Source organism: Microcebus murinus, chromosome 15, assembly GCF_040939455.1.
Source record: "Microcebus murinus isolate Inina chromosome 15, M.murinus_Inina_mat1.0, whole genome shotgun sequence".
NCBI classification, from domain to species: domain Eukaryota; kingdom Metazoa; phylum Chordata; class Mammalia; order Primates; family Cheirogaleidae; genus Microcebus; species Microcebus murinus.
The window spans coordinates 26,274,290-26,301,792 of record NC_134118.1 but is presented as its reverse complement, the minus strand read 5'-3'; the positions used below and the strand labels follow the sequence as shown (position 1 = coordinate 26,301,792).

General features: G+C 38.4%; 1 protein-coding gene across 2 annotated transcripts; it reads left to right on the top strand.

The window, feature by feature from the left end:
- The first annotated feature begins 8,221 nt into the window (after positions 1-8,221).
- On the top strand, positions 8,222-21,330 carry ZSCAN23 (zinc finger and SCAN domain containing 23). 2 transcript variants are annotated; one of them, XM_012742050.3, is made up of 4 exons: positions 8,222-8,295; positions 14,246-14,711; positions 14,957-15,104; positions 15,474-21,330. In XM_012742050.3, exons 2-4 carry the CDS (start codon positions 14,307-14,309, stop codon positions 16,085-16,087), a joined length of 1,167 nt encoding a protein of 388 aa, XP_012597504.1. In that variant the 5' UTR covers positions 8,222-8,295; positions 14,246-14,306; the 3' UTR covers positions 16,088-21,330. The 2 variants fall into 2 exon arrangements, with proteins under 2 accessions (XP_012597504.1, XP_075866664.1); XM_076010549.1 differs by lacking the exon at positions 8,222-8,295 and having other exon boundaries at positions 13,922-14,711.
- The last annotated feature ends 6,173 nt before the right edge of the window (positions 21,331-27,503 follow it).

Sequence of the window (27,503 nt, the reverse complement as noted above, 5' to 3'; positions counted from 1 at the left end):
TAGTATGAACAACTATATGCTAACAAATTGGAAAACTTAGAGGGAATGGATAAATTCCTGGACACATAAAACCTATCAGAATTGAATCAGGAAGAAACAGAAAACCTTAGGAGATCAATAGCAACTAATAAAATTAAATTATAGTAAAAAGTCTCCCAACAAAGAAAAGTCCAGAACCTGATGGCTTCATAGCCAAATTCCACCAAACTTATAACAAAAAAACTAGTAACAATTCTCCTAAAACTGTTCCAAAAAATAGAAGAGGAGGTAATTCTTCCTAACTCATTCTGTGAAGCCAGCATTCCCCTAATGCCAAAACAAGATAAGGACACAAGGAAAAAAGAAAATTATAGGCCCATATCCCTGATGAACATAGATGCAAAAATCCTCAACAAAGCATTAGCAAACTGAATCCAACAGCACATGAAGACGATAATACAACATAATCAAGTGGAATGTGTCCCATGGATGCATGGATGGTTCAACATACACAAATAAATAAACGTAATACATTACATCAACAGAATGATGGACAAAAACCATATGATCATCTCAATAAATGCAGAAAAAGCATATGATAAAATTTAACATTCCTTTATGATAAAAATGCTGAACAAATTAGGCACAAAAGGAATATGCCTCAGCATAGTAAAGGCTGTATATATGACAAACCCACCACTAACATCATACTGAATGGGGAAAAGCTAAAAGCTTTTCCTCTAAGAACTGGAACTAGATAAGGACTCCCACTTTCATCACTCCTATTCAACACAGTATTGGAAGTCCTAGCTGGAGAAATCAGATAAGAGAAAGAAATAAAAGGCATCCAAATTGGAAAAGAGGACATCAAATTGTCCCTCTTTCCAGATGACATGACCTTATATTTAGAAAAACCTAAAGACTCCACCAAAAACTCTTAGATTCGATAACAACTTCAGTAAAGTGGCAGGGCACAAATCAACATACAAAAATCCATAGCATTTCTATACACCAATAATGAACTACCTGAAAAAGAAATCAAGAAATCAATACCATTCATAATAGCTACCAAAAAAAAAAAAAAAAAACCAGGAATAAATTTAACCAAGGAGGTGAAAGACTTCTACTAGAAAAACTACATAGCATTGATGAAAGAAATTGGAGGACACCAACAAATAGAAAGACATCCTATGCTCATGGATTGGAAGAATTAATATTGCTAAAATATGACCATACTACCAAAGAAATATATAGATTCAATGAAATCCCTACTAAAATACCGATAACATTTTTCAAAGAATAGAAAAACCAATCCTAAGATTTGTATGGAACCAAAAAAGAGCCTGAATAGCCAAAGCATTCCTGAGCAAGAAGAGCAAAGCTGAAGGCATTACACTATCTATAATTTTGAAATGTATTACAAGAAAAACCTTATGAATGTGATGAATGTAGGAAGGCCTTCTTTCTAAGCTCACATCTCATCAGAGAATCCACAACAGAGAAAAACACTTTATGTGTCATAAGTGTGAAAAATCTTTCAAACAGGAGTCAAGTCTCTTTCAACATTAAAAAAAAACACAACTAATCAAAATCACCTCACTTTAATTATCGTAGTAAAAATGTTAAGCAGCACTTGTTCCTGCAGACTTCAGAGAAGCCACGTGAGTATTCTCATTGTCTGTTACTATCTCAGTCTCCTCTGACGTGACAGTATCCACAGACTAAATTCTTTCTCTCAGGGTGAACTAAGCCAGATTTTCTATTTCTAGGCATCAGGGATGGCTAGTTAAAAATGTAAAGCTTCAGGGTGACCGATTTTACCCTATTCACAATTAAATCCAATTTAGAGAAAAATGCACATCCATAACCCAGAGTTGAAAGTACAGCACTTCTCAAGTGAATAGTTAAATGTAAGGCATTACTTTTCTTCCTTTTTCTTCCTTTGCTTTAGAAATGTGTTGAGGTTAATACCGTAATAACTTATCTGAGACGTAGTTTTAAAAGGCGGTTGATATGAGTGAGGGTGAAGAAAGAGTACTAGGTTCCATCATCCACTAAGCTACTGTGTGACCTTAGGCATATTGCCCACTTTCTTAGTCTTAGATTCCTCATCTGTGAATTACAGGATCAGATATATAATCTCTCTAAGGTCTCTTCCACCTCTACGGTTGATTTTTGTGAATGCCATTATACCTCTATATTTTATTCCTCAGCTTGACATTCAAGAGCCCCCTCGGCAAATTGGTTTTAGTATTTCAGATGTTATTTTCCCTTACTACCTGACATGAGCTCTGTGCTCCTATTACATTAATCTTACCTTCCCAGCCATCCTGTGTATACTCAAGCTTCCATGTCTTTGTCTTTCATTCCTCCCCCTTCATACCCTGAATGCCTTCCCTCTTTGCTGTTTCTCCACCAGATTATATATATGTCTTACCATAACCCATTTAGAATAAATAAGCTTTCTGAATGCTGAACCTCTCAGAGGTTGTGTAGCAGTACCCCTAATGTGTCACTATAGATGGGCTTGGGCTATATGTTAATATTAGTGACCTCGTTGGGCTCCTACCTGTAAGAGGCCAGGAAGGTTTGCCTGTGTGCCTTCAGTTAACTTGGTGACATTGAGTTTACTTTCTAAAATAAGATACTTCTCCTTGAAGAACAGAAGGACAATCCCTTTCTGGGGATATCCGGGAAAAGCTAGTGCTCAAGGAGGCACTGGTCACTCTACCTGAGGAGGCAGCCTGTGATGCTGACCCAAGCATACCAGACTGTAAAGGGAGTCAGAAGAAACTCCTTTTTGCTGATGCAACTGTGCACTATACATGCAGGTAGGACAGTCCCAAGAGAAAGTACTTGTTCAAGCATCTTTACTTTATGCTAGTGCAGAGAAAAATAAAATGAGCTGGACATGGAGACGAATGCTGAGATCCTCCCAAAACAAAGAGTGGAGTGTGATGTAAATCAAAAGATAATTTAGAAACTTCACTGGACCAGAAGACAAGTAGCAAAGCTCAAGGCAGGAAAAGCCACAGGTAAATAAGAGTACAGTATATCCTGGGATGCTTGAATCAGAAATACCCTCCATGGCTCCCATATGACAGTTGATTTCAGGGACTGAGTGACTTTGAGGACATTAGCTATCATTTCCATTGAGTCTAATATTACTGTCTGTTAATAATAGAGCTATCATTTTGATATGATTAGCCAGCTACTGACAAGTGGACAGACCTTGAACTTCCTCTAGATTTCTAAGGGAGAGATTAAATTTCCAAATGTGACAGCCTTGAAGGGTAACTTGAGCTACAGAAACTTAAGACTCTGGGATGACGATGGTGTTTTGGGCATAATTAACTGAATGTCTGGTGAACCATTCAATGCAATGCCACTTCTGCATCTTCTCTCTTATTCTTTTCTGCAGTTTTTCTCTCTTTTATTCACCTCTCCTTTTTCTTTTCTCTTTCTCTTCCTTTTTTTTTTCTGATCACCTACATTCCTTCTATATTGTAAGCATCATTTCTTTCTGATTTCCCATCCCCTCCCCAAACTTGTGTTTCCTTGATATTAGTGCTTGTGGGGAGGAAGCAGAAACACTGGGTTCAATCAGAGATTCGGGGGTCACATTTAAGAAAAAAGGAGGAAAAATTCTAATTAGGGAGTCAAAGCTTAGAACCCTATATCAGAATTTATGATTAGCTGTTAGTAACAAAAGTCTGAAAAATACACAATGTGTATAGTCCTTTCACGTAAAAGAGGTATAAAAGTAGACAGTTTGAGGTTGTTGTTTTTGCTCTATGGATTCACCAGGGATCCAGGTCCCTTCCACCTTGTCACCATCCTTTGTACCTAGCTTCTCTTCCCTTGGCTGCTGAAGCACTGGCCATCAATTCTGCATTCCAATCAGCAGGAAGGGCAAAAAAGGGACTCTCCCAGCTAAGTCAGCATTGTTCAAGGAGACTTCTCAGAATGTATACATTTCCTCTTATATCCAGAACTTGTTCACATGACCACACTTGGCTGCAAGGATAACTGAGAAATGTAATCTTTGTTTCAGGTGCCAATGTACACACATAAAGATTGGAATTATTATTTGATAAAAGGGAGAGAATACTTATTTAGTAGACAAACAACAGTTTCTGCCCCAGTCCCAAATAAAGGTATGACATTTTAAGTTCCAAAGTGCAGGTACCAACCCTTAATAAATGTGTGCTGAAAGATCAGTGGACAGATGAATGAATGATGATAAGAGGTGCAAGGAACACAATCAGAACTAGGAAATACAATGGTTCTTCTCGTGGATATTAAGAGGAAGGTGGCGATAAAGCAAGGAGAAGGAAAAGAGGAAGTGAGGAATAAGAATGGAAAAAACCCCTGAGTTAGAGGTCTCTTACCTTACCAAGCTTCCTTTAATAATAATAATAGTATTAAAAATCTTTGTGAAAAAGATATAGTTTAAATCCATTTTTAAATGGTGTCAGAAGACTTTTTAAAAATTTTTTTTTTTTTTTTTTGGAGACAGAGTCTCTCTCTGTTGCCCTGGCTAGAGTGTAATGGTGTCATCATAGGTCACTGCAACCTCAAACTGGGCTCAAGCAATCCTCCTGTCTCAGCCTCCCAAGTAGCTGGGACTACAGGTGCTCATCTCCATACCTGGCTAATTTTTCTATTTTTTTTTTTTTTTTAGAGATGGTGTCTTGCTCTTGCTCAGACTTGTATGGAACTCCTGAGCTCAAGTGATCCTCCTGGGCCTCCCAGAGTGCTAGGGTTATAAGCATGGGCCCAAAAGATATTTAAAAAAAAAAAAAATCCCCCTAGAATCCTACCTCCCTAATTTAAGAATTACTTTTATTTCTTCACATTGTCTATTTAGAGAGATTGATAAATAAATATGTCATTTTTGTCAGTGTATTTAGAATTTTCTGATCTGTTCTATTTTTATTAATCACTCTTATTTTTAAAATGCTCCATGTTTCATTGTAACTATATTTATTATCTTGTGGCTTTTATAATAATTTTAGGTCAATTTAGGCTTTAGATATGTATACAGTCATGTGTCAGTAACAGCAATATGTTCTGAGAAATGCGTCATTAAGCAATTTTGTTGTTTGAACATCATAGAATGTACTTACACACACCTAGATACAGCTTCCTACAGACGTAGGCTACATGGTATGCCTATTGCTTCTAGGCAACAAACCTGTACGGTATGCTACTGTACTGAATACCGTAGGCAAGTGTAATAAAGGTAAGTATTTGGGTATCTAAACATAGAAAAGTTACAGTAAAAATATGGTATAAAAGATTCTAAAATAATACATCTATATAGGGCAGCTCCATTATAATTCTGTGGGACCATGGTCATACATGTAGTCCATCACTGACCAAAAAGTCATTATGTGCAGTGCATGACCTGTATATAAGGCCATCTCTACCTCTATTTGGGATATGTTTCACATAAGGTGGGATAGTTGAGTAAGAAGATTGTCATACATGTTTTTTGTCTAATGGACACTATGTTAACATTGCAACCAAAGAAATGGCCCCTTTGATATCCATATGGCTAACTCACCCATCAAAGCCAAAGGAGCTAGCTGATCAGGAACCTGGATTTGAGTCTAGCTTGGCTGACCTCAGCAACACACTTCACTTCTCTGAGCTTTGGTTTCTTCAACTGTAAAATGGTTTAACTTTAAAAAAAAAATTATGGAAGTATGAATATAATTAAAAATACAGGAAGCATATGTGTACCGGTAAATAAAATATCATAAAATGAAACCAAATCTAGATACAGCCTACTACACACCTAGGTTATATGGTATGGCCTATTGCTCCTAGGCTACAAACCTGTAAGGCATGGTACTGTACTGAATACCATAGGCAACTGTAATAATGGTAAATACATAACCACCACCAAGGTCAAGAAATAAAACCATTGCTAGTGTTCCAGAAGGCCCCACTTGTGCTCCCTCCTAAATTTTCCTTTCCTTCTCCTTGTTGTGACTTCTAACATCAGATGTTAGTTCTTTATGTAAATGAAATCATGAAGTATGTGTTTTTTTTAATGTCTGGCTTCTTTCACTCATTATTATGTTTGTGAAAATTGTCAGTGTGATTTGTAGCTGTCATTCATTTGTTTTCATTGTTGCATAATATTCCACTGTATCAATAAACTTTAAATTTTGTATCTATCCTACTGTTAATGGACATTAGGGTTTGTCCAGTTTAAAGCTATCACAGAAAAATGCTGCTAAGACATATCTTTCAATATGAGCATATAGACATTTCTGGTGGCTGGGTAATAGAATATGTATATATTTAACTTTAGAAGATATGCCAGAGTTTTCCAAAAATGGTTTCACCAATTTATACTCTCACAGTGTATGAAAATTTCCATTGCTTCATAATCCTCACTAACATTTGGCATTGTGAAGCCATTTTTAGCAGGGATTTCAGCATTGGGTGTGTGGTTCTTTGAGAAATACCCAAAGACCTATTGCTGAAATTCAAAAGCCTGGAAACATGCAGTTCATGAGGCTGCATGAAAACAAGCACTCTCACACTTTGCCGTTGAGAGTACAAAATGATAAAACTACAAAGACCTTCCTTTCTCTCCTCTCTCTTCTTTCTCTCTTATTGCTCACTGCAGCATTATTTGTTAAAATAAAATATTGGAAAGAACCCAAATATCCATCACTATGAGGCCTGTAGAAAAAAATGATGGTACATCCACATTATGAATTATTATACGAGTGTGAAAAACAAAGACTATTTCTATGAACAGATTTAGAATAATGTCCAGAATTTTCTGTTAAATGATAAAGCAAGATGTGAAAGAGTGTATATAACAACTTACAGGGGTAAAGGAGATAAATTCTTATTTTTGCAAGAAAAAAGAAAAGGCAGGGAAGGGATAAGGGAAGAAGGAAGGAAAGATGGAGAGGATAAATAAAACACTAATGAAAATGAGATATGAATACATACATATATATATATATATATATATATATATATATATATATATATATATATATAGTAAAGGGATGAGGGATGGAAGCAAAACTCAGAATATACCTTCATATATAATGTTGATTTTGAACTAAGTAAATGTTTTGTATTTAAAAAAAATTGAAAAGGAATGAACGAAAAGCAAACCCTGAAATTGAATACAAACAAAAACAAATGATCCTAACTATATATCAAGTTTATAATATAACCATACAGAGAAAAGAATTAATTCAAATATTGTATGTATACAATACTCTGACTATACTCCTTAATAGGATATAATTCAAGAACAAATAAAACAAAGAAATTTGAATTCTACATAACAGGTATGTTGCTGCTAGTGATATACTAATATTGTAATTTTGAAACTATTTTGTTTATAAGTTAGAGTGAATTGAGTGACTATATTGATGCTGTTAGGAGCCAGGGTTTTTACTGTGGGAAAAAGGAAAAACAAATATGTGGTGGTGAAAATAAAAAACAATTCTGTTGGGTTATTTTTTAATAGAAGGTATCCTGTAAAATCCTCATCGTATATACTCCAGCTCTTGTCTACTGACAGGGCCTAGAAGCAATGATATATCCCATTAGCAATGAGCTTATCCACTGCCCCAAATCCAGATCTTGGTTTCTGTAAACCAGTCTCAACTAATAAGAACTGTGGCTTCATGGAGCAATGACGATTTCAAGTCTAGGGTAAGAAAGTATTAAATGAGCCTGAAATATCTTGTGTGAGAAAGTAAACTCCACAAAAACTGTTGGGGACTTACTGAAGGATATAGAAGCCAGTTTGAAAGGGCTCCAACTGAGCAAATTTGACCATCAAAATAATACTGACAGTAACTGTTTATAACATTGAATTTTAAAAGAACACATGAGTTTATCATGATAAAATGAGAGAGAGCAAAGGAAAAGTTTTCCTTGTAGGGAATGACAAGTGATAAATGTAGAAGGAATGTGCCTTAGTTTCCCCATCTGTTAAATGGAGATAACTGTACCTAACTTACAGGCTTGTTATGCAGAGAAAATAAATTAATATGTATAAAGCACTATGTTAGCTATTATTGTATTGCCCCTGGAAGAGAATGTGCCTTCTAGCACCTCACTACACCTGGAGAGGGGAGTCAGCGTGGCGACCACAGAGGTGTGGGAACCTCCGGGCTTCCTAGAAGGAACGCATGCGCCGCCGTGAGCTCGCTATTATAACGCACTTCCGGCCTTTGTAGTCTATCGTTCTCTGGGCTGCGGTTGCCAATGATACAGAGGTGATGTGATCTGGGTTACGTGGCTTTTTCTCTCACTGATGCCTCGGTGAGCTTCGGATTCGGGCTACTGCTGAGGGTCTTCGGAAGGGCGGGTCTGTGCGCTGAGACCCCGGACTGGCTGTGGGGAGTTGGCAGCGAGGGCTTCTTGGCCAGAGGTTGGCCGGGCAGGTGAGGGGCAGAGGAGGCTGCTCCGGAGCCTGGAAGGGCCTTGTTGACTAAAAGTCAGTGTCCTTGCTCCCTACCCTTACCGCCCCCACCCCATCTCTACTCCTGAGCTTTTCAACCTCTCTGCCCTAATACTGGTGGCCCTGTAAACTCTTCCCTATTCGCATCTCATCCGAATAGATGCGATATAGAGGGATGTTTGTATTTTCCCATGTCTTATTCTCAACTATGGACTTGAAACAATGAGCAGGGATAGTTTTAAAATATGCCACAGCATCTTATTCTGATTCATATTTAGTCTCATTCACATAGTATAAAGGCTTTTGCTATCTGTTGATTTTTTTGTATGAATATTTAAATAGCATGTACTACCATGTTTCCCCGAAAATAAGACAGGGTCTTATGTTTATTTTTCCTCAAGAAGACACCCTAGGGCTTATTTTCAGGGGATATGTTATTTTTTTTAAGTACGGCACAACAATCTACATTTATTCAAATATAGTTAAGTCATCTTCTTCTGGAACATCATCATAACAATCCAAACCCCGAATTCCATCCTGAATTTCTTGTGACTCTATTTCCTTTAGAACCATTGGCCCCAATCGCTCATGTTGAGCAATAGAGCTCTCATGGGGTGGGTGAGAAGGGCTGCTCATCTTCTTTACTGCTCCGCCAGGAAATGCATGGGTTGTGCATACACTGCATAGCAATGCCCATCACTAGGTCTCATTTTTGGGGTAGGGTTTACATTGTGCAAATGCTTAGAAATCCTGCTAGGGCTTATTTTATGGGTAGGTCTTATTTTCAGGGAAACATGGTATTGTCAGACAGGTGCTGGTCTAAGCACTTTCCAAGTATTTCTTCTCATAACTCTATGAGGTAGGCACTGTTATTATGTAGACTGTACCTTCTCTTTTTAACATCCAAGAAGTAAGGTCATACAGCTGATAAAGGGTGTAGTCAAATCCAGGCAGTTTGGCCCCAAAGCCCATTTTCTTAAAACCTTTGCTATGCTAGCTGCACTCTCTTGTTTCTGTGTTAGCTTTACAGCCGCAACCCAGGAGGTTACTTTTCTCATTTGAATCCAGTCTTTCTTTCGGACCTTAGTAGTCCTGGGCTTCTAGTAGGATTTACGGTTGAAGAGGAGTATCTGAAGACGTATACATCTGTCAGTGTGTCCGCAAACCTGATGAAATAGCCATTCTATTTGCTTGTGTGCATGTGTTTCCCCACTCATCTACCCATATTGTTCTTTGGACAATAGAAAAGATTACAGTCCTGGCCCTAAAAGAAGGTAGCAACTATTGATTAAGCCACCATTATACCTAAATTGTACATTATCTCATTAAAAGGTTAATGTGTATGTTTATGTGCCAGGTTTTGTGTAAAACCACTTTATTTATTTATTTATTTGTAAAATCACTTTAAATGCATTATCTTACTTAATATTCTCAACAACTTTGCGAGGTAGTTTTTTTTTTTGTTTGTTTGTTTGTTTTTGAAAGAGAGTCTTGCTCTGTTTCCCAGGCTAGAGTGCCATGGTGTCAGACCACCTCACAGCAATCTCAAACTCCTGGGCTCAAGTGATCCTCCTGCCTCAGCCTCCCAAGTAACTGGGACTACAGGCACACACCATGACACCAGACTAATTTTCTGTTTTTAGTAGAGACAGGGTCTTGCTCTTGCTCAGGCTGGTCTCGAACTCCTGACCTCAAGCGATCCTCCCAGAGTGCTAGAATTAGGCATGGCTGCAAGGTAGTTGTTGTTGTCTTCATTTCATACATGAGTTTGAAGCTTGGAAAATTATCAATCAAGTCACTTGCCCTATATCACTTTGTTAGTAAGTCAGAATTTGCAGTTAGATCTGCTTGTCTGGGTTCTCTGCCACCTCATACTACCTTCTACTTATTTCAGATAAATAGAAAAATAGGATTTTTATCATCTCTGTGTATTTGTGTGCATCTAGGTGTATGATTGCAAATGCATAAAAAATGAAAGGATACATTCCAATCTTCAATACACTATTCTGGGAGTAGAACTTGGTGAAGGAATTCTATATTCCTCTGTACTTTTGAGATTTCAAAAAAATAGTTGTAAAGAAAAGTAACAGTATAAGATTGAAGTGAGGGTAAAAAGTAAGGCTCCTATAGTATATTAAATAAGAGCTGGCAGGAGGAAGAGGGCAAGCCAAAACAAATGAAGAGGACTTCAGAAAGGATGTGAAATTTAAATCAAGCTGCAGAGATTGGGTAGGGTTTGAGTAAAGGCAGAAGGCAAGAGCAAGGACATGGCACAAGGATGAGAGAAGCGTGATTAAAGAACAGTGAGAAGGAAAGCCTGACTGGACCGGACAGTTTTTGCATGTGGAATAGAGGAAAGCAATAGTGAAACCAATGGAAGCTAGAGGTCTGACTGGTCTTAAGCCAGGCGTGAGAGTTTGGAAATTTATTTAGTAAGTGGAGAGCCATAGATGGTAACAGCAGAGGTAAGTGTAGGAGGATGTATTATGTTAAAGGCACATTTGTATTGTACGTTGCTTAGTCTTATCCGACATGCATATCCTGGGTAAAGAATACTTCTCCATGAGGACAATGGTAGATTTGGGGTGTTAAGCTTGCTGAGGCTCTAGGAGAAACCATCTTTAAAATGCAGATGAGGCAGGAGGATTGCTTGAGCCCAGGAGTTTGAGGTTGCTGTGAGCTAGGCTGATGCCATGGCACTCACTCTAGCCTGGGCAACAAAGCAAGACTCTGTCTCAAAAAAAAAAAAAAAAAGCAGATGTATTTTTTAAGGTAGAGGAGACTATTATGCTAATTATATAGCTGGCATAAACATTAAGGTTGTGATGCTGAATGGCAGATTAGTAACTACATTTGTGACCAGAAGGGCAGGATTGTGAAAAAAATTGGGAAGCAGTCTTCAAAGAAAAACTAAGATGTGCTGGTACAAGGATCTGGTTATTTGGACTACCAGATAAATGCAAAATCAGGTGAAGGAAAGCAAAAAACAAACAAAAATGAAACCTAGTATATACAGAGAATAAAGGGAAATTGAATTTCATGAAACTGAGTAAAGATTTGAACAACACATACCAGAAAATGTCTAACAACACATACCTGAAATGATCTTCTATGGGCAGAGCTCAGAGCTTCAGCTGCATTGTTTGTGAATGGAAAAACTTTAACTTGAAACCAAGTGTAATAGGTGGCAAATAGGGAAAAAAAACATTTTGTAGAAGCCTGAAAGATTGAAAAAAACAAGAAAGAAAATGTGAGTGGCTGTTTAATCCTTTGAACCCGGGGTGGGTTTATTGAGTAATATGAGAAGCACATATTCTGAATTTTTCTGCAGATAGCCGGATGACTTGCTTCTCACTCCCTTCAGGTCTGCTCAACTATTACCTTACCAACAAGGCCTTCCCTGACTACATAAAATGGCAACCTTTCTTCCCCCTTACTCCCTATCTCCTTTACCTTTATTTTCTCTATGGCATTTATCACCACTTGTCCCCATTCCTCATTCTGTCCCCTCCATTCCCCACGTAGAGCTAAATATATATATATATATATATATATATATATATATATTTAAATTTGTGGAGAAGATTATGTTACAGGTTATCCAAAAGGATGTTGTCTTACCCTAGTAGTTTTTCCCCTTTGATAATTATGTGACCTAGTGATAACTAACACTTTTGGGCAGAGGCTTTCAAACTTTTTTGACCAGGACCCTCAGTAAGAAATATTTTATATTATAACCCAGAACACACATACACATGTATATTAATGTATACTTGAACATGTATGAGCTACACACACAAATAATTGAAATAATTTCACAAAACATTATGTATCCTTACTTTATGTGACATACTATTATTTTTTAAATCCTATATCATTTTTAAAAATCCCCCAAAACCTGGTCACATCCCACCACACAGATTTTATGACCCACGAATGAATCATGACTTGTAGATTAAAAATGCTTTTGTTTTGATTTTAAGAAAAAAAATTATAGTAATTCACTGCAAAAATTAACCTAATCTGGGGTGTTGACATACATCATTAAATTAAATAATTAAGAATAGGGTATTTACAGTAATAGGGTATTGGGCAGGTGGGTGGGGGGAGGGGGGAGGGGGGTGGGTATATACATACATAATGAGTGAGATGTGCACCATCTGGGGGATGGTCATGATGGAGACTCAGACTTTTGGGGGGAGGGGGGGAAATGGGCATTTATTGAAACCTTAAAATCTGTACCCCCATAATATGCCAAAATAAAAAAAAAATAAAAAAAATAAAAAAAGAATAGGGTATTTAAATCTTATGTGAACACTGATCACATTACAATTAGAAGAAAAGTTAGATTAATATGGTCACTAGGTCACATAATTATCTTTCTTTCAGAAAATTGCCTTCATTAATTGCTATCCTAGTTAAGATTGTTCATAAACTTTAAGTGGTCATGGACATTTGCCTCAGCAGTAATTTTATTTTACATAAAATTGTCTACTCTGTACCTTCAAGATGCTTCAAAGAGAGTTTTGAGAAAATTAAAGAATAAGAAAAAGCTCAAATTCTATTCCTGTTTTAAAGTATTAGAACTAATATTTCTTTCATTTTAATGTCTTTGGGCCAAGACCACTGCAGTCAACTGCTTTCTGATTCTTTTGCCTTAGTGCATAGATCACTAGGATATTCATTTAATCTTTCAAGAACATTTATAAGAAAAATAATAGTGGTAATTTATAATACTTTAGAGTTTACTAATCTGGCAGCTTCTTTGTGTTCTTTATCCATGATCTCATTTTATCTTTTTTTTTTTTTTTTTTGAGACAGAGTCTCATTCTGTTGCTTGGGCTTGAGTGCCGTGGAGTCAGTCTAGCTCACAGCAACTCCAAAGTCCTGGGCCCAAGCAATCCTTCTGCCTCAGCCTTCTGAGTGGCTGGGACTACTCAGAAGTCAGCCACCTGGTAGCTCATGACACCATGCCCAGCTAATTTTTTTCTATATATATTTTTTTAGTTGGCCAATTAATTTCTTTCTATTTTTAGCAGAGACTGGGATTCGCTCTTGCTGAGGCTGGTTTAGAACTCTTGACCTTGAACGATCCACCCACCTCAGCCTCCCAGAGTGCTAGGATTACAGGCGTGAGCCACTGCATCCGGCCTCATTTTATCTTTATATCAACCCAGAAAGATAGTCAGTGTTGGCTTTAGAATTCCTATTTTATAGATTTAGGAGGGTAAGGCTCAAAACATGAAGTCCAAGACTTTGGAGGGAGTACCTGGAGGATCATGTCTTAATCCTAGACCTTCCACACTTCAAACGTAGATCTCTTTACTCCACACCTCACCTAACTGGAAAGACACTGCCTCTCCTCTCAAGTGCATTTGTTAAGTTTCTCATTCTGTCTTTTTATATTTACTTTCCCTTCATCTTCCATTTTGTTTCCCTTTTCTTGATTCTCAGTGTTATTTATGACCACTTGGGTCCAAAGTGCTTGTTTACCTTTGCTGAACTAAAAACTTACTGTGAGTCTAGTATCTTGCCATTCAAATGGAGACCCAGTATACTCAAACTGATTTGAGCTATTTCATTCAGGATGATCAAAATGGTCCCTTCCTTCAATAAACTGCAAGTTTTTTTGTTTAATTTCTGTTTTCCTTCCCATATTACCTACATCAGTATTTGGATAGTCCTCATCATTAACAAGCATTCAATATTCTTCATGAGAAAAAGTGACTTTTAGTATAAATACTCCCAGTCTCTGCTGTCATGAGGTTTTTCACATTTTTATATGTATCTTCTGTGCCAATTATATTCTAGATCTCAGGATTTCCAGAGGAAAAGATCAAGGGGGAATTATCAAGACTAGATTCTTTTCTGAATGGCCACAACCATGGCCCTTCAGACTACAGAGATGCAGGAGGGACCTCTGACAATGAAGGTAAAGGAAGAAGAAGACCATTCATGTGGGCCAGAATCAGGCCTGTTAAGAAATAACTCTCATACCACAGAGATCTTTCGTAGACGTTTCAGGCAGTTCTGTTATCAAGAGACGCCTGGGCCTCGGGAGGCTCTTCGAAGACTCCGAGAGCTCTGCCATCAATGGCTGAGACCAGAGATGCACACCAAGGAGCAGATCCTGGAGCTCCTGGTGCTAGAGCAGTTCCTGACCATCTTGCCTGAGGAGCTTCAGGCATGGGTGAGAGAGCACCGCCCTGTGAGTGGAGAGGAGGCAGTGACTGTGCTGGAGGACTTGGAGCGAGAGCTGGACGAGCCAGGAGAACAGGTGGGCAGATGAAAGAATAGGGGTTTCTATAGGAACAAGATTGGGGTTTCAGTGTAATAAGAGGAAGAGGAGGAGGAAGAATATTTTTTATGCCAGATTTGTTTTGTTGTAGGTTTTTAATCTCTCTGCCTCTGTTTTTTCTTTGCCTACTTCTTGGTCCTTCTTTTTCTATCCAGTGGCCCTGAGAAGGCCTCCTTGCAATGTCCTCTCTGATATTTGGTTCCCAACTGTCCTTTTTCTACCAGGTCCTGACCCATGCTCATGAGCAGGGAGAATTCATAAAGGAGACGGCAAGTCTAGGAGCAGCTCAGGAGTCATCAAGTGGCCATTTCCAAACCTTGGAGGAGCAGCTTCCATGTAACTTGCAAGAGGTGTGCCCGGTTCAGGAGATTGGTGAGGATTAGAATTTCCTTAGGGAGCCTACCTCATTCCCTAAATGTTTATCAGTTCAACACATTTTTTTAGTGTCTGTTATGTGCCAGGCACTGTGCCAGGTACTAGGGATACAGCAATGAGCAAGGCAGACACGGTCCCTTATCTCACGTAGTTTACAGTCTGGTGGGAGAGGCAGACAAGTAAACAAGCAGTTATGATACAGGGCATCGTCTCTCTGAGTCTGGGTATAGTTGTTTTAGAGTGGGAAAATAAACAGAAAAAGTGGCTGCTTGTCCCTTTCTACCTACTCTCATGGCCATTTTTTTTCTGTTGTTATGAATATTATCTTTCATATTTCATGTTATCTTTCATTTATCGTTATTTCAGATGGCAAGGCTAGGACTTGGAATGTGGAGTTAGCCCCAAAAAGGAAGATTTCTAAGGAAATAAAATCTCTTGTACAAGTTTCTGGAAAACTGAATGGTGATATTACTCAGATGCCTGAATGTGGAGACACCTGTGACCAGGAGGGCAGATTGGAAAGGCAACGAGGAAGCTCTTCAGCAGACAGACCCTATATCTGTGGCGAATGTGGAAAAAGCTTCACCCAGAATTCTATCCTTATCGAGCACCAGAGAACTCACACGGGTGAGAAGCCCTATGAATGTGATGAGTGTGGGAGAGCCTTCAGCCAGCGGTCAGGCTTATTCCAGCACCAGAGACTCCATACTGGGGAGAAGCGCTACCAGTGCAGCATCTGTGGCAAAGCCTTTAGCCAGAATGCTGGGCTTTTCCATCATCTCAGAATCCACACTGGGGAAAAACCTTACCAGTGTAATCAGTGCAATAAGAGCTTTAGTCGGCGTTCTGTTCTCATTAAACATCACAGAATTCACACTGGAGAGAGACCTTATGAATGTGAAGAATGTGGCAAGAACTTCATTTACCACTGCAACCTCATTCAGCATCGGAAAGTCCACCCTGTGGCTGAATCCAACTAACACCTTGGAACAGGTAGGGCAAAATTTCCTGACATCAGACCACTAAGCAAGGTAGCAAGGATATTGTTTCTTACTTTGTTCCTAAAAGAACAATAATAGTTTAATCCTTTAGCATAGAAAGTTCCAGGGAAAGCCAGGAAATGCCCTTATTTATTTGCTGAGAAAAGCATTGTATTTTAAATACATTTGTCATATTCTCTGTGGTCAGTGACATCCACAGCTTTGCAATACTGAATATGGCTTCTTGTGTTGACTTCCTTTTATATGCTGTATACCTAATCTCACACACACCAGTGCAAAAGTTTTCTAGAGTACTTCAAGAAAACTTTTTCATAGTTCTAGTTCTAGTTCTTAAAAACTTTTTTAAAAAGTTAAAAATAAGCTGGGCATAATGGCTCATGCTTGTAATCCCAGCACTTTGGGAGGCCGAGATAGGAGAGGATCTCTTGAGGCCAGGAGTTCGAGACCAGCCTGGCCACATAGTGAGAACCTGTCAAAAAAAAAAAAGAAAGCAAAGTTTAATTATATGCAACCTGAGTACAAAATAATGTCAAAGACAGTTCACTGACTATGTAAAAATTAATTTTAAAATAATTGTAGTAAAATTTATAATGTAAACCACCTGACTTCTTTCCATGCACATAAGATAGGATAATTGGCTTTTTAACCTACAAAAGGGGGCAAATGAATCCTCCCATATTAATGAACAAGACCCTTCTCCCTATAGATTTTTAGTAATTTAGCCTTCAGTGAGGAACCAAGTAATTGAAACAGCCATATATTAGCAGCTCAGTGGCTAATCATACAAATACTGCTCATGATTTTAAATTTGTTCAGAGGCCAAGAAACTTAGCTAAAAATCTGATACCTCACTTCAGATCTTTGTTTTGAAAATATAAAGCTCTTCATATTTTTCCCATAACATAAAATGACCATTGTCAGTTTTTACCTTTTATCTTCTTTCTTTAATTTTTTGTATAGAAAATTTCAAACATATACAAGAATAAAGAGAAGAATATGATCAGTCTTTTGTGTTGATTGTGAACCTCCACACTTCTTGGCATTCACTATTGATTACTATTAATACCATTGCCATACATACAAAAATTTCTTTCCCTTAACACTGATTAACTCTTCGCACAGCTTTATACTAGGCCCAGGAGGCAAAGAAATGGAAAACGTATAGTGATAACGATCTGGTTTGGAAGACTCAAAACAGAGAGGGTAACTTAAGAATAATAGAATCACTCTAAGGGACCTTACATATCACTTCTGGCTGCCCTTATTTGCTAGATAGGGCAAAGGAGTTTCTGGGAAGTAACCAAGATCATACAGCCATTTAATAGCAGAGCTGTAATTATTAATTGAACCCTGTCCCCTAATTCCTAGTACAATGCTCTTTCTACTAAGCTGCTGGAAGAATATATCACCAAATAGAAATTACAAGTATATGGAACTTAAAGAATTTATAAGTCATTGAGGTTTTGCTATATATGTTTCAATAAATGCACAACTCCTCCATTTAATTTACAGTGGAGTCCAGGAGAGATGCTCCTCATTCTTCATTGGAAGCATTTTATTTATTTTGTAGCGATCGTTTATTTTTAACTTTTAAAATTTAATTTACTTAGTAGGGCTTTTTGAAAAAGATCATTCTTTACCTGGTTCAAAAATCAAAACAATATATAAAGGTCCCCATCTTTCCCCTTATAGATAGCCATTTTACTAGTTTCTTATGTATTTTTCAGTGTTTCTTTATGTAAACATAAGAAAATATACCCCAGGTGCCCTGGCTCACGCTTATAATCCCAGCACTTTGGGAGCCTGAGGTGGGAGGATCAAGTAATCCCAGGAGTTTGAGGTTACAGTGAGGAGCTATGATCGCACCACTGCACTTCAGCCTGGGGGACACAGTGAGACCCTGTCTCTAAAAAAAAGAAAGAAGAAAAGAAAAAAAAATTCACTATATAATCTAATTTCCTCCATTACACAGAAAGAGGGTGTATTGTTTATACATTCTACATCTTGTTTTCATGAAAGCATATAATCTTTAGAAATTTTCACATCATAACAGAAAGAACTTCCTTATTCTTTATATAGGTGAATAGTATTTCATTTGCTGGTGCTCCATTTATTTAACAAACTCCTATGGATGAAAAATCACTATTTTAAAATGTTATACATTCTGTTTCATTCTTCTCCCCAGTTGAGTTGAAGTTCTCTTCATTTAAAAGCTAACAGCTTTGGCCGGGCGCTGTGGCTCACGCCTGTAATCCTAGCTCTTGGGAGGCCGAGGCGGGCGGATTGCTCAAGGTCAGGAGTTCAAAACCAGCCTGAGCAAGAGCGAGACCCCGTCTCTACTATAAATAGAAAGAAATTAATTGGCCAACTGATATATATATATAAAAAAAATTAGCCGGGCATGGTGGCACATGCCTGTAGTCCCAGCTACCTGGGAGGCTGAGGCAGAAGGATCACTCGAGCCCGGGAGTTTGAGGTTGCTGTGAGCTAGGCTGACGCCATGGCACTCACTCTAGCCTGGGCAACAAAGTGAGACTCTGTCTCAAATAAAAAAAAAAAAAAAAAAAAAAAAAAAAAAAAAAGCTAACAGCTTTGACATGAATTAGGAAACAAGGTGTGGACAACAAGAATTGCACATGATTCTTCTGTAGGGAAATGGAGAAATGATAAGTAGTGTTTTTCAGTGTAGTGTATTAGTTTCTGTCATAAATTCCTAGAGCTAACATAGTGAACTGTTTGTATAACTACTTGTGACTAATTGTGTGTATTATCAAAAATCTTAAATTTCCTCAAGAGTATTTTTTATTGTGTCTTGAAATTAAATTATTTCCAAGAGAAATACATATGGATTTTAGAGTGATGTTAAGGAAAATATAGTAGAATTAACTTTGAAGTAAATTAACTTCCCAAGTAAATATATATTCCATGAAATGATGTAAGCATATACTATGATATTCTGAGTTCATAAGTATCTTAAATGCCTCTTCATATGTTGAAACAATATGTTTAGATAATTCCATTACATCAGGACTTAAAAGATCTAAAATATGAACAGATCAGGCTTTTAAAGGATGCAGTGAGTTTTATACCCAAAACTGAACATTGGCTGTTTGGTTTGTTTTGTGCTTGTTTTTTATAGCTTCTCAAAAATTCTCATTTTTCTCAACAACTGGTAAAAATACTAAGAAACAGAAGTTATTATATATGCTGTAGAGACAGATGTACTACTTAGAATGCAATGATGCTTAACATGATTAAAATGACTTGACAGTTTACCAAACTAACTTCCCTTGTTTTCGGTTACTGTGCTAATTCTCTTAATCTAGGATGTACATTTCCTCATTAGTTAAGAAATAATATTTGATTTAACTAATAGATAATGGCATGTCAACCTTGGCTGCTTCTATAACTATTTCAGTCCTTCCTGGCTAGAAGTTCTTAGCTGTCTCCCTTTCACATTTTTAAATTTCCCTCATTTTCTCTTCTTTTTTTCTATCCTGGCTCATTTTATTCAACCTGTGGAAATTGCTCTCTCCTATCCTTTCAGGTTCCCTGGACCAGTATCCACCCCTTCTTATCCTCTTAAAAATTCTAGTCTGAAAGAGCAAAAGTGGTCACAGTTCTACAGCTAAGCAAGGTGTAAGAAATTTCAATTCAAATCCAATTAAATAACCATATTGGTTCTTGAGGAGAGCCTAGCACTCCTTTGAGCACTGTTCAAGACAGTGGATACTACATCAGGAATAGCTGAGAATCTTGCAACCAAATCTGCCTAGAGCTGTAGATAGAGCCCTGAAGACTCTGTTTCACTATAATTTTGATTAAATAAGGATTCTAGGAGTATCAAGTCTCTGTCTATATTTTGTATTTGGAAATAACTCCTATTTTGTATATCTGATGATACTTTTCCTTTAAAAAACATAATTTATAGTGGAGGATTGTTTTATATTTTTTCCAAAAGACAAAAATTATCTCCAAGGAGATTTTAAAATAAAGGTCTATCTAAAGTCAAAGTTATTATAACATATGAAATATTTTCTGTGGAGGAGTTTTGAAATATAAAATATATACCAGTAAACCTTTGTCATTGGTTAAATGTTGAGCCCAGTAATTGAGAGTAAAGAAGATTCTCTGTAGAGGGAGACAGAGGGTAGAAAAAAGTGTTCTAGGTAGAAGGAACAAGGCGGGGCAAAGTCCATCCAAGATATGCTCAAAAACCAGGCGTTTTCCAATTTGTCTGAATTACAGAGTTACTTCAAGGAGGTACAGGAGTGGGAGATGGTAGGTAGAAACCAGACTGAGAGGGCCTTGAACACTTTTGGAATGACTTTAGTCTTTGTTTGGTAGGAGAATATTAGCTTTAAAAGGAGATTTTTCTGGAGTTTAACCCATTTCATACATACATGAGGAAAGTGAAGCCCAAGGTGCTCAAGCACTTGTAGTGATTTTTCTGTTTTTCAATCATACTGAAAATTTTAGAAACAAAACCAACTGTGAACAAAGATTGTTGTGGATTACATGTAGTTTTACAGACACTTAGACTTGGAGCCCTGAGACCCATTTGGGGCATCTGCAAACAACAGCAACAACAAAAATGCGATGGAAAGAGAAAAAGGAAACACAAAATTTGAGAACATAAATACTCATATGGCAAAATTAGATGCTAAAACTCTGGATTGGGCCAACAAATGATGACCAAAGAGAAGGAAAAATAAAAATCTAGATGCAGATACAGAGTGTCCCAAGAAACATGCTTTATCTTCATAATAATTATTAGAAATCTCTTCATCTCTCAATGGGTCCATGTGTTTTAGGTACTGCTGGCTTAAGCAGTATAAATAGTCTCACTGCCCTTGACTCCTCATCCTTTTTAGTACTTTCTATAAAAAGGAGAATAGAGAAAAGAGCATAGTCTATAAATCACTGTGATTTTTAGGTATCTTTGAGCCCACCAACTGCCAACTGTGCAGTGATGAAAGCACTTTTTCTCGCTGGATACCTGCATTAGAATCACCCGGGTTATTTAATTTAAAAAGTTAAGCTCACTGTTAACATAGCTAGTTTAAAGTGCAGTTTTCTGGTGAGTCCCACTCCAAACCTACCGAAAGTTTCTGAGGCAGGGCCTGGGAATTTGAATTTAATTTAACTAGCATAGGCTGGTGCAATGGCTTATGCCTGTAATCCTAGCACTCTGGGAGGCCGAGGCAGGTGGATGGCTCAAGGTCGGGAGTTCAAAACCATCCTGAGCAAGAGCGAGACCCCCGTCTCTACTAAAAATAGAAAGAAATTAGCAGGACAACTAAAAATATATAGAAAAAATTAGCCGGGCAAGATGGCACATCCCTATAGTCCCCGCTACTTGGGAGGCTGAAGCAGGAGGATCGCTTGAGCCCAGGAGTTTGAGGTTGCTGTGAGCTAGGCTTACACCATGGCACTCTAGCCCGGGCAACAGAGTGAGACTCTGTCTCAAAAACAACAAAAAAATTTAACTAGCATATAAGTGGTTCTCAGACATAAAGTAACTATATAATTTATTGTCCCGTCTGGGACATTTTTTAGAATGAAAGGGAGTGCTGTTAATAATTACACCTAGGCAACAGCCATAAACCAGGAAGTATGGTCCCCCTACTAATAACTTTTGCAACAGGCAGTAATTTAAAAATACTGAGGAGATAGAAGATGAGACAGAAAATAAAAAAGAATACAATGTTCTCTCATGAAAGCTAAGGCAGAACAGATATGAAAAAGGCTGTTAGAAACTTAGGAGTAGCCACCTAGACCAGGGTAAATCCCAATAACAGATCTATTGGATTAGATAAGAAAGGGTGGGACAAAATGTCTACAAAAACAAAACAAAGGGACCCCCTCCCAAATTAAACCCACTGTTAACATAGCTGGTTACCTAAGATGACCCTATTAAGTGAATGGTTTACCAAACAAGATGGAAGCATCTGAGTGGTATTGGGACTGATGGAGTAGGGTATTAGACCTTATATTGTAAAGTGGGAAGATAGGGCACTGACTGGATCAGAAGCTTGCAGAGATAGGGCAGAGGGTGAGCCATTTTAAGCAGGTAGCTAGGATGAATGGAGGGCCAGATATTGTGCCAAATAGTTTCATAAATTATTACATTTAATCCACATAATTTGTTGGCTGTGGAGCCAGAACCCTCTTACCATTGCATGGTGCCAAAGACAAACTGCTACAGGTGACCCTGCTGTCATATTCAGCAGTTGCCTCAAGGTCATTGACTAAAGGGATGGGGATGGGGGTAGTGGTGGCCTCCCATCACCACCACTGCTTCCTGTGAATTCAGTATAGAAGGGTATGTAGTCAGGGATCTATAAGCCCCAAACTTGCTAGTGATTAAGTTATTCAGAGGGACCTGATTTATTTAAACATTTAAAACAATGAAGAGCAAGCCAACATCTGTCCCTGTTATTGCCGCTTTTCTCAGGTGGGTGTTGACTGTTGCTTCTGACCCTTGTGGCAGCGCTGCCAGGGCAGAGTAAAGATTAACCGAACAATTTGTGTCCTACAGGTATTATATCGGACCCAAGGGACCTTTTTTTGCTTTGAAAACTGTATTACATCTTCAGAGAGACATAACCAGGGCTTGGAGGAGGAGCAGCTCTGAGCGTGCCTGTGCCTAGATTCCCGCCCCCATATCTTTCGTCCCAGGGGCCTGGTTGTGTTTGAAGGCGTTAGTTAGGGATAAACTGATGAATCTCTCTGAAGGCTCCAGGGAAAGATCCTTACATCTGGGAGCTCCGAGGACCAGGGTCCTAGGGAACATAGTGCCAGGTACGATCCGGTGGAAGCGGTAGGTGTTTTCAGTGGGAAGTAAAGAAGTCAGCCCAGACTGAGTGGCTGCGGGATACCAAGGGCCATTTCTGCCTAAGACTTTCCGGGAAGGCTTTTGAGCTTGAGAACGTAAGCCACGTGTTGGGCACAAACTAACCACTGAGATGGTGAGTCCTCCAAGTTTCCTAGAGAGGCGGCAGAGGAGGCAGAAGTGCTTTCGAACCTTGTGACGTACTTCCGGTGTCTCAAGTGAGTTGTGGACCGAGTATTCCCTTTTCCCTGGGCTGGTGTCGAGTTGTTGGAACCCCCTCACCCCCTGACTCTAAGTGGGTGTAGACGGGTTAGTTCCTCTACCCGTGCAAGATGCTCTATACCTCCGGAGAGACCACGATACTTGGAGGTGGGGCTCTTACCCCCTTTTCCCAGGCCTAGTTCGGGATCCCTGATATGACGTAGATCTCTCAGAATCCGGATTTCCCTTTCCGTGTGTGCGTCTCCAGACGTTTCGGAGATTCTAAATACTGAGTGAGCTCAAGCGCTGTACAGAGCGCGGTCCGTGCGGACAACTCAGTTCTCAGATGGGAACGCAAACGTGCCAGCGGAGAGGCCTCCCGGAGACCATTGGCGGACAAGTCTTAATATCTAAAAGCTGGTTTCCTTACCTATACTTTTCCTGAATCCTCGGCCATTTTACCTGAACAGTTTTTCAGTTTTCATAAAAATCTCTTGTAGTAATTGTCTTGATTTACCTATCTGTATTGTAAAGGCTTAGCACTTTTAAAAAGTACATGCTCCTCAGAATTTTGCCAAACAACAGAAGATGGCACATGACCTTCCTATGGGTAAGAAAACTGATTCAGAAGTTAGCACATTCAAGCAAATATTTATTGAATGCCAAATATATGCCAGATATATGCTGTTCGTAAAAATAAGAATAAACCAGATTAAAGGGACATTCTTTTTTTTTAAGCGGCATTCTTTATAGTGTATTAGGAAAGACTGATTGCCTTGAGGAAAACAAACATCGTATATAGGAGCTTTGGAGGTAGGAAGTTAGAAATACTTCCTTGCATATATCATAGCAGAGCTGTCTCTGTAGACTATTAGGAGCTGTATAGCAAAAAGGAAATGGACCTTGGGAGATAGAGTATATGACAGAGTTCAGAAAACTACAAGTAAATATAGGTAGGTGTGGTGGAGCTGAGGCAAAAAGGAAAAGTAGAGAATATCTGAAATAGACCAAGGAATTTAGACTTTTTAGAGCAGTGTGCTTTTCTATCTTTTTAGTGTCATGACACATAAAGAAAATTTGTATTCATACTGCTAAGCAGAAGAGACTAGGCTAAGGGCTTCAGCCTTATTGGCCACTCCAGTATCAAATGCCAGCACTCCTATAAGACATTTTCGGCACCAAGTAAACTATGGCATTGCATGATAGATGGGCAGGTATATGCTATAGACCGAGTATTCTCTATCTGGATTTAAGCAGGACAGTAACAATCTTACTAGCCTTCTAGAAATATTATAGGAGCTGTGTGATAAATGAATTGGTAGGGACCAAAACCGAAAGCAAGAGAGACAAGAGACTTGTCAAAGAAAGAACCAAAACCGTAAGTTCTGGTGGATGTAAGTCTATAGCTATGGAAATGAACAGAGTCTGGAATGCAGCTATCTTAAAGATTTAACTAGACTTGATAACTAATTAGACTGATGAAAGTAAGGAAGAAAAAGTGCTGAGAGCACTGCCTGTCACATAGTAAGTGCTACATGAGTGTTTTTTAAGTAAAATAAACGTAGCCAGGGATAAGTAGGCAGTTTGGGGGGTTGGAGGATTAGGTGAATGCAGTGCCATTTTTTAAAAGATGGGTAATATTGGAAGAGAAATTAGTTAGGAGAAAATGATGAGTTAATTTTTGATGGTGTTGAGTTGAAGATGCTCATAAGATACAGTGGAACAATCTAATAAGCCATTGGATTATAAGGGTCTGGAGCTCCAAAGAAATATTGGGATGAGAGAATCAGATTTAGGAGTTCTCAGGTGTTGGTTGATGCCATAGAATGGATGAGATTGCCAAGGATGAATGTAGGATGAGAAGGCTGGATCTCAATTTAGGATAATTAGACATTTCTTAGCAGTCAGAAGAGCCATGAAGTAGACTTAAGAAACAGCTATTAGAAACATATATATTTAACAAGCACTTAACAGTCATGTGCTATATAACAATGTTTTGGACTGCTTCATATACAATGGTGGTCCCATAAGATTATCTTACCATATTTTTACTGTACCTTTGCTATGTTTAGATACACAAATATTTACCATTTTTGTTACAATTGTCTACAGTATTCAGTACAGTAACATACTATACAGATTTGTAGCCTAGGAGCAATAGACTACCATATAGCCTAGGTCTACAGACCTATATCATCTAAGTTTGTGTAACTATACTCTATATTTGTACAACAATGAAATCGCCTAGTGACAGATTTCTCATAATGTATCCCCATCATTAAGTGATACGTGATTCTACTTTCTGAGTGCCAAGTATTGGTCTAAATACTTTATAAAACCCAACTCATGGAAAAACAACCAGAAGAGTGTAGTGTTTCTTAGAAGATTGGGAGTGGTTAGCAGTGTCAGGAGCTGTAGGGATATCTGGTAAGAAAAGGACTGAACGATACCTCCTGGATTTGTGTACCAAGAGGGTCTTAATTACTTGATTTGGGACCTTTAACTCAAATGTGGGACCTCCCTGACAGCCAAACATACTATTTTCTAAAACCAAAAAGTACATTTGAAAACATCTAGCACAATTCTTGGCACAGACAAGTTGACTTATACAGACATATCTCTTATTTGCCCTTTTATTGTGCTTCACAGATAATGCATTTTTTTAAATTGAAGGTTTGTGGCAACTCTTCATCAAGTAAGTCTATCAGTGAAATTTTTTTAAACATGCTCACTTGGTGTCTCTGTGTCACATTTTGGTAATTCTTGCAATATTTCAAACTTTTTCATTACACATGTTATGGTGATCCATGATAAATGATCTTTGATGTTACTATTATAATTGTTTCAGGGTGCCATGAACCACACCCATATAAGACAACAAAATTAATAAATAATATGTGTGTGTTCTGACTGCTCCACTGATTGGCTGTTTCCCCATCTTTCTCCTCCTCAGGCTTCCTCCTTCTCCTTGGGCCTCCCTATGCCCTGAGACACAATAATATTGAAATGAGGCCAGCTAATAACCCTACAGTGGCCTCTAAGCAGTCAAGTAAAAGGAAGACTCTCATGTCTCCCATTTTAAATCAAAAGCTAGAAAATATTAAAAGTAGTAAAGAAAGCAAGTCAAAAGCTGAGACAAGCTGAAAGATAAGCCTCTTGTACCAGTTAACCAAGTTTCAAATGCAAAGGGAAAGTTCTTGAAAGAAATTAAAAGTGCTACTCCAGTGAACACATAAATATTAGTAATAAGAAATCAAAACAGCCTTATTGCTGATATGGAGAAAGTTTGAGTGGTCTGGATAGAAGATCAAACAAGCTTCAACATTCTGTTAAGAAAAAGCCTAATCCAGAACAAGGCCCTAACTCTCTTTAATTCTATGAGGACTGAGAGGTGAGGAAGATGCAGAAGAAAAGTTTGAAGCTAGCAGAGGTTGGTTCATAAGGTTTAAGGAAGATGTCTCCAAAATATAAAAATGTAGGGTGAAGCAGGACTTGCTGATGTAGAAGCTGCAGCTAGTTATCCAGAAGCTCTAGGTAAGACCATTGATGAAGGTGGCTACACTAAATAACAGATTTTCAATGTAAATGAAACAACCTAATTTTGGAAGGAGATGCCATTTAGGACTCTTTATTTTTAGAGACAGGGTCTTGCTCTTGCTCAGGCTGGTTTTGAACTCCTGAACTCAAATGATCCACCCACCTTGGCCTCCCAGAGTGCTAGGATTACAGGCGTGAGCCACCGCACCTGGCCCCATTTAGGACTTTTATAACTAGAAAGGAGAAATTAGTGCCTGACTTCAAAGAACAGGCTGATTCTCTTGTTAGGAGTTAATGCAGCTGATGAGTTTAAGTTGAACCTGATGCTTAGTTACCATTTTGAAAATCCTAGGGGCCTGAAGAATTATGCTAAATCTACACTGCCTGTGCTCTAGAAATGGAACAACAAAGCCTGGATGATAGCATATTTGTTTAAGAGCATGGTTTACTGAATATTTTCAGCCCACTGTTGAGACCTACTGCTCAGAAAAAGATTTCTTTCCAAATATGACTTACTGTTCATTGACAGTGTACCTAGTCACCCAAGAGCTCTGATGGAGGTGTACAAAGAGATTAAAGTAGTTTTTGTGCATTCTAACACAATATCCATTCTTCAGCCCATGGATCAAGAATTTCAACTTTGTAGTCTTGTTATTTTTTTTTTTTTGAGACAGAGTCTCGCTTTGTTGCCCAGGCTAGAGTGAGTGCCATGGCGTCAGCCTAGCTCACAGCAACCTCAATCTCCTGGGCTCGAGCGATCCTTCTGCCTCAGCCTCCCGAGTAGCTGGGACTACAGGCATGTGCCACCATGCCCGGCTAATT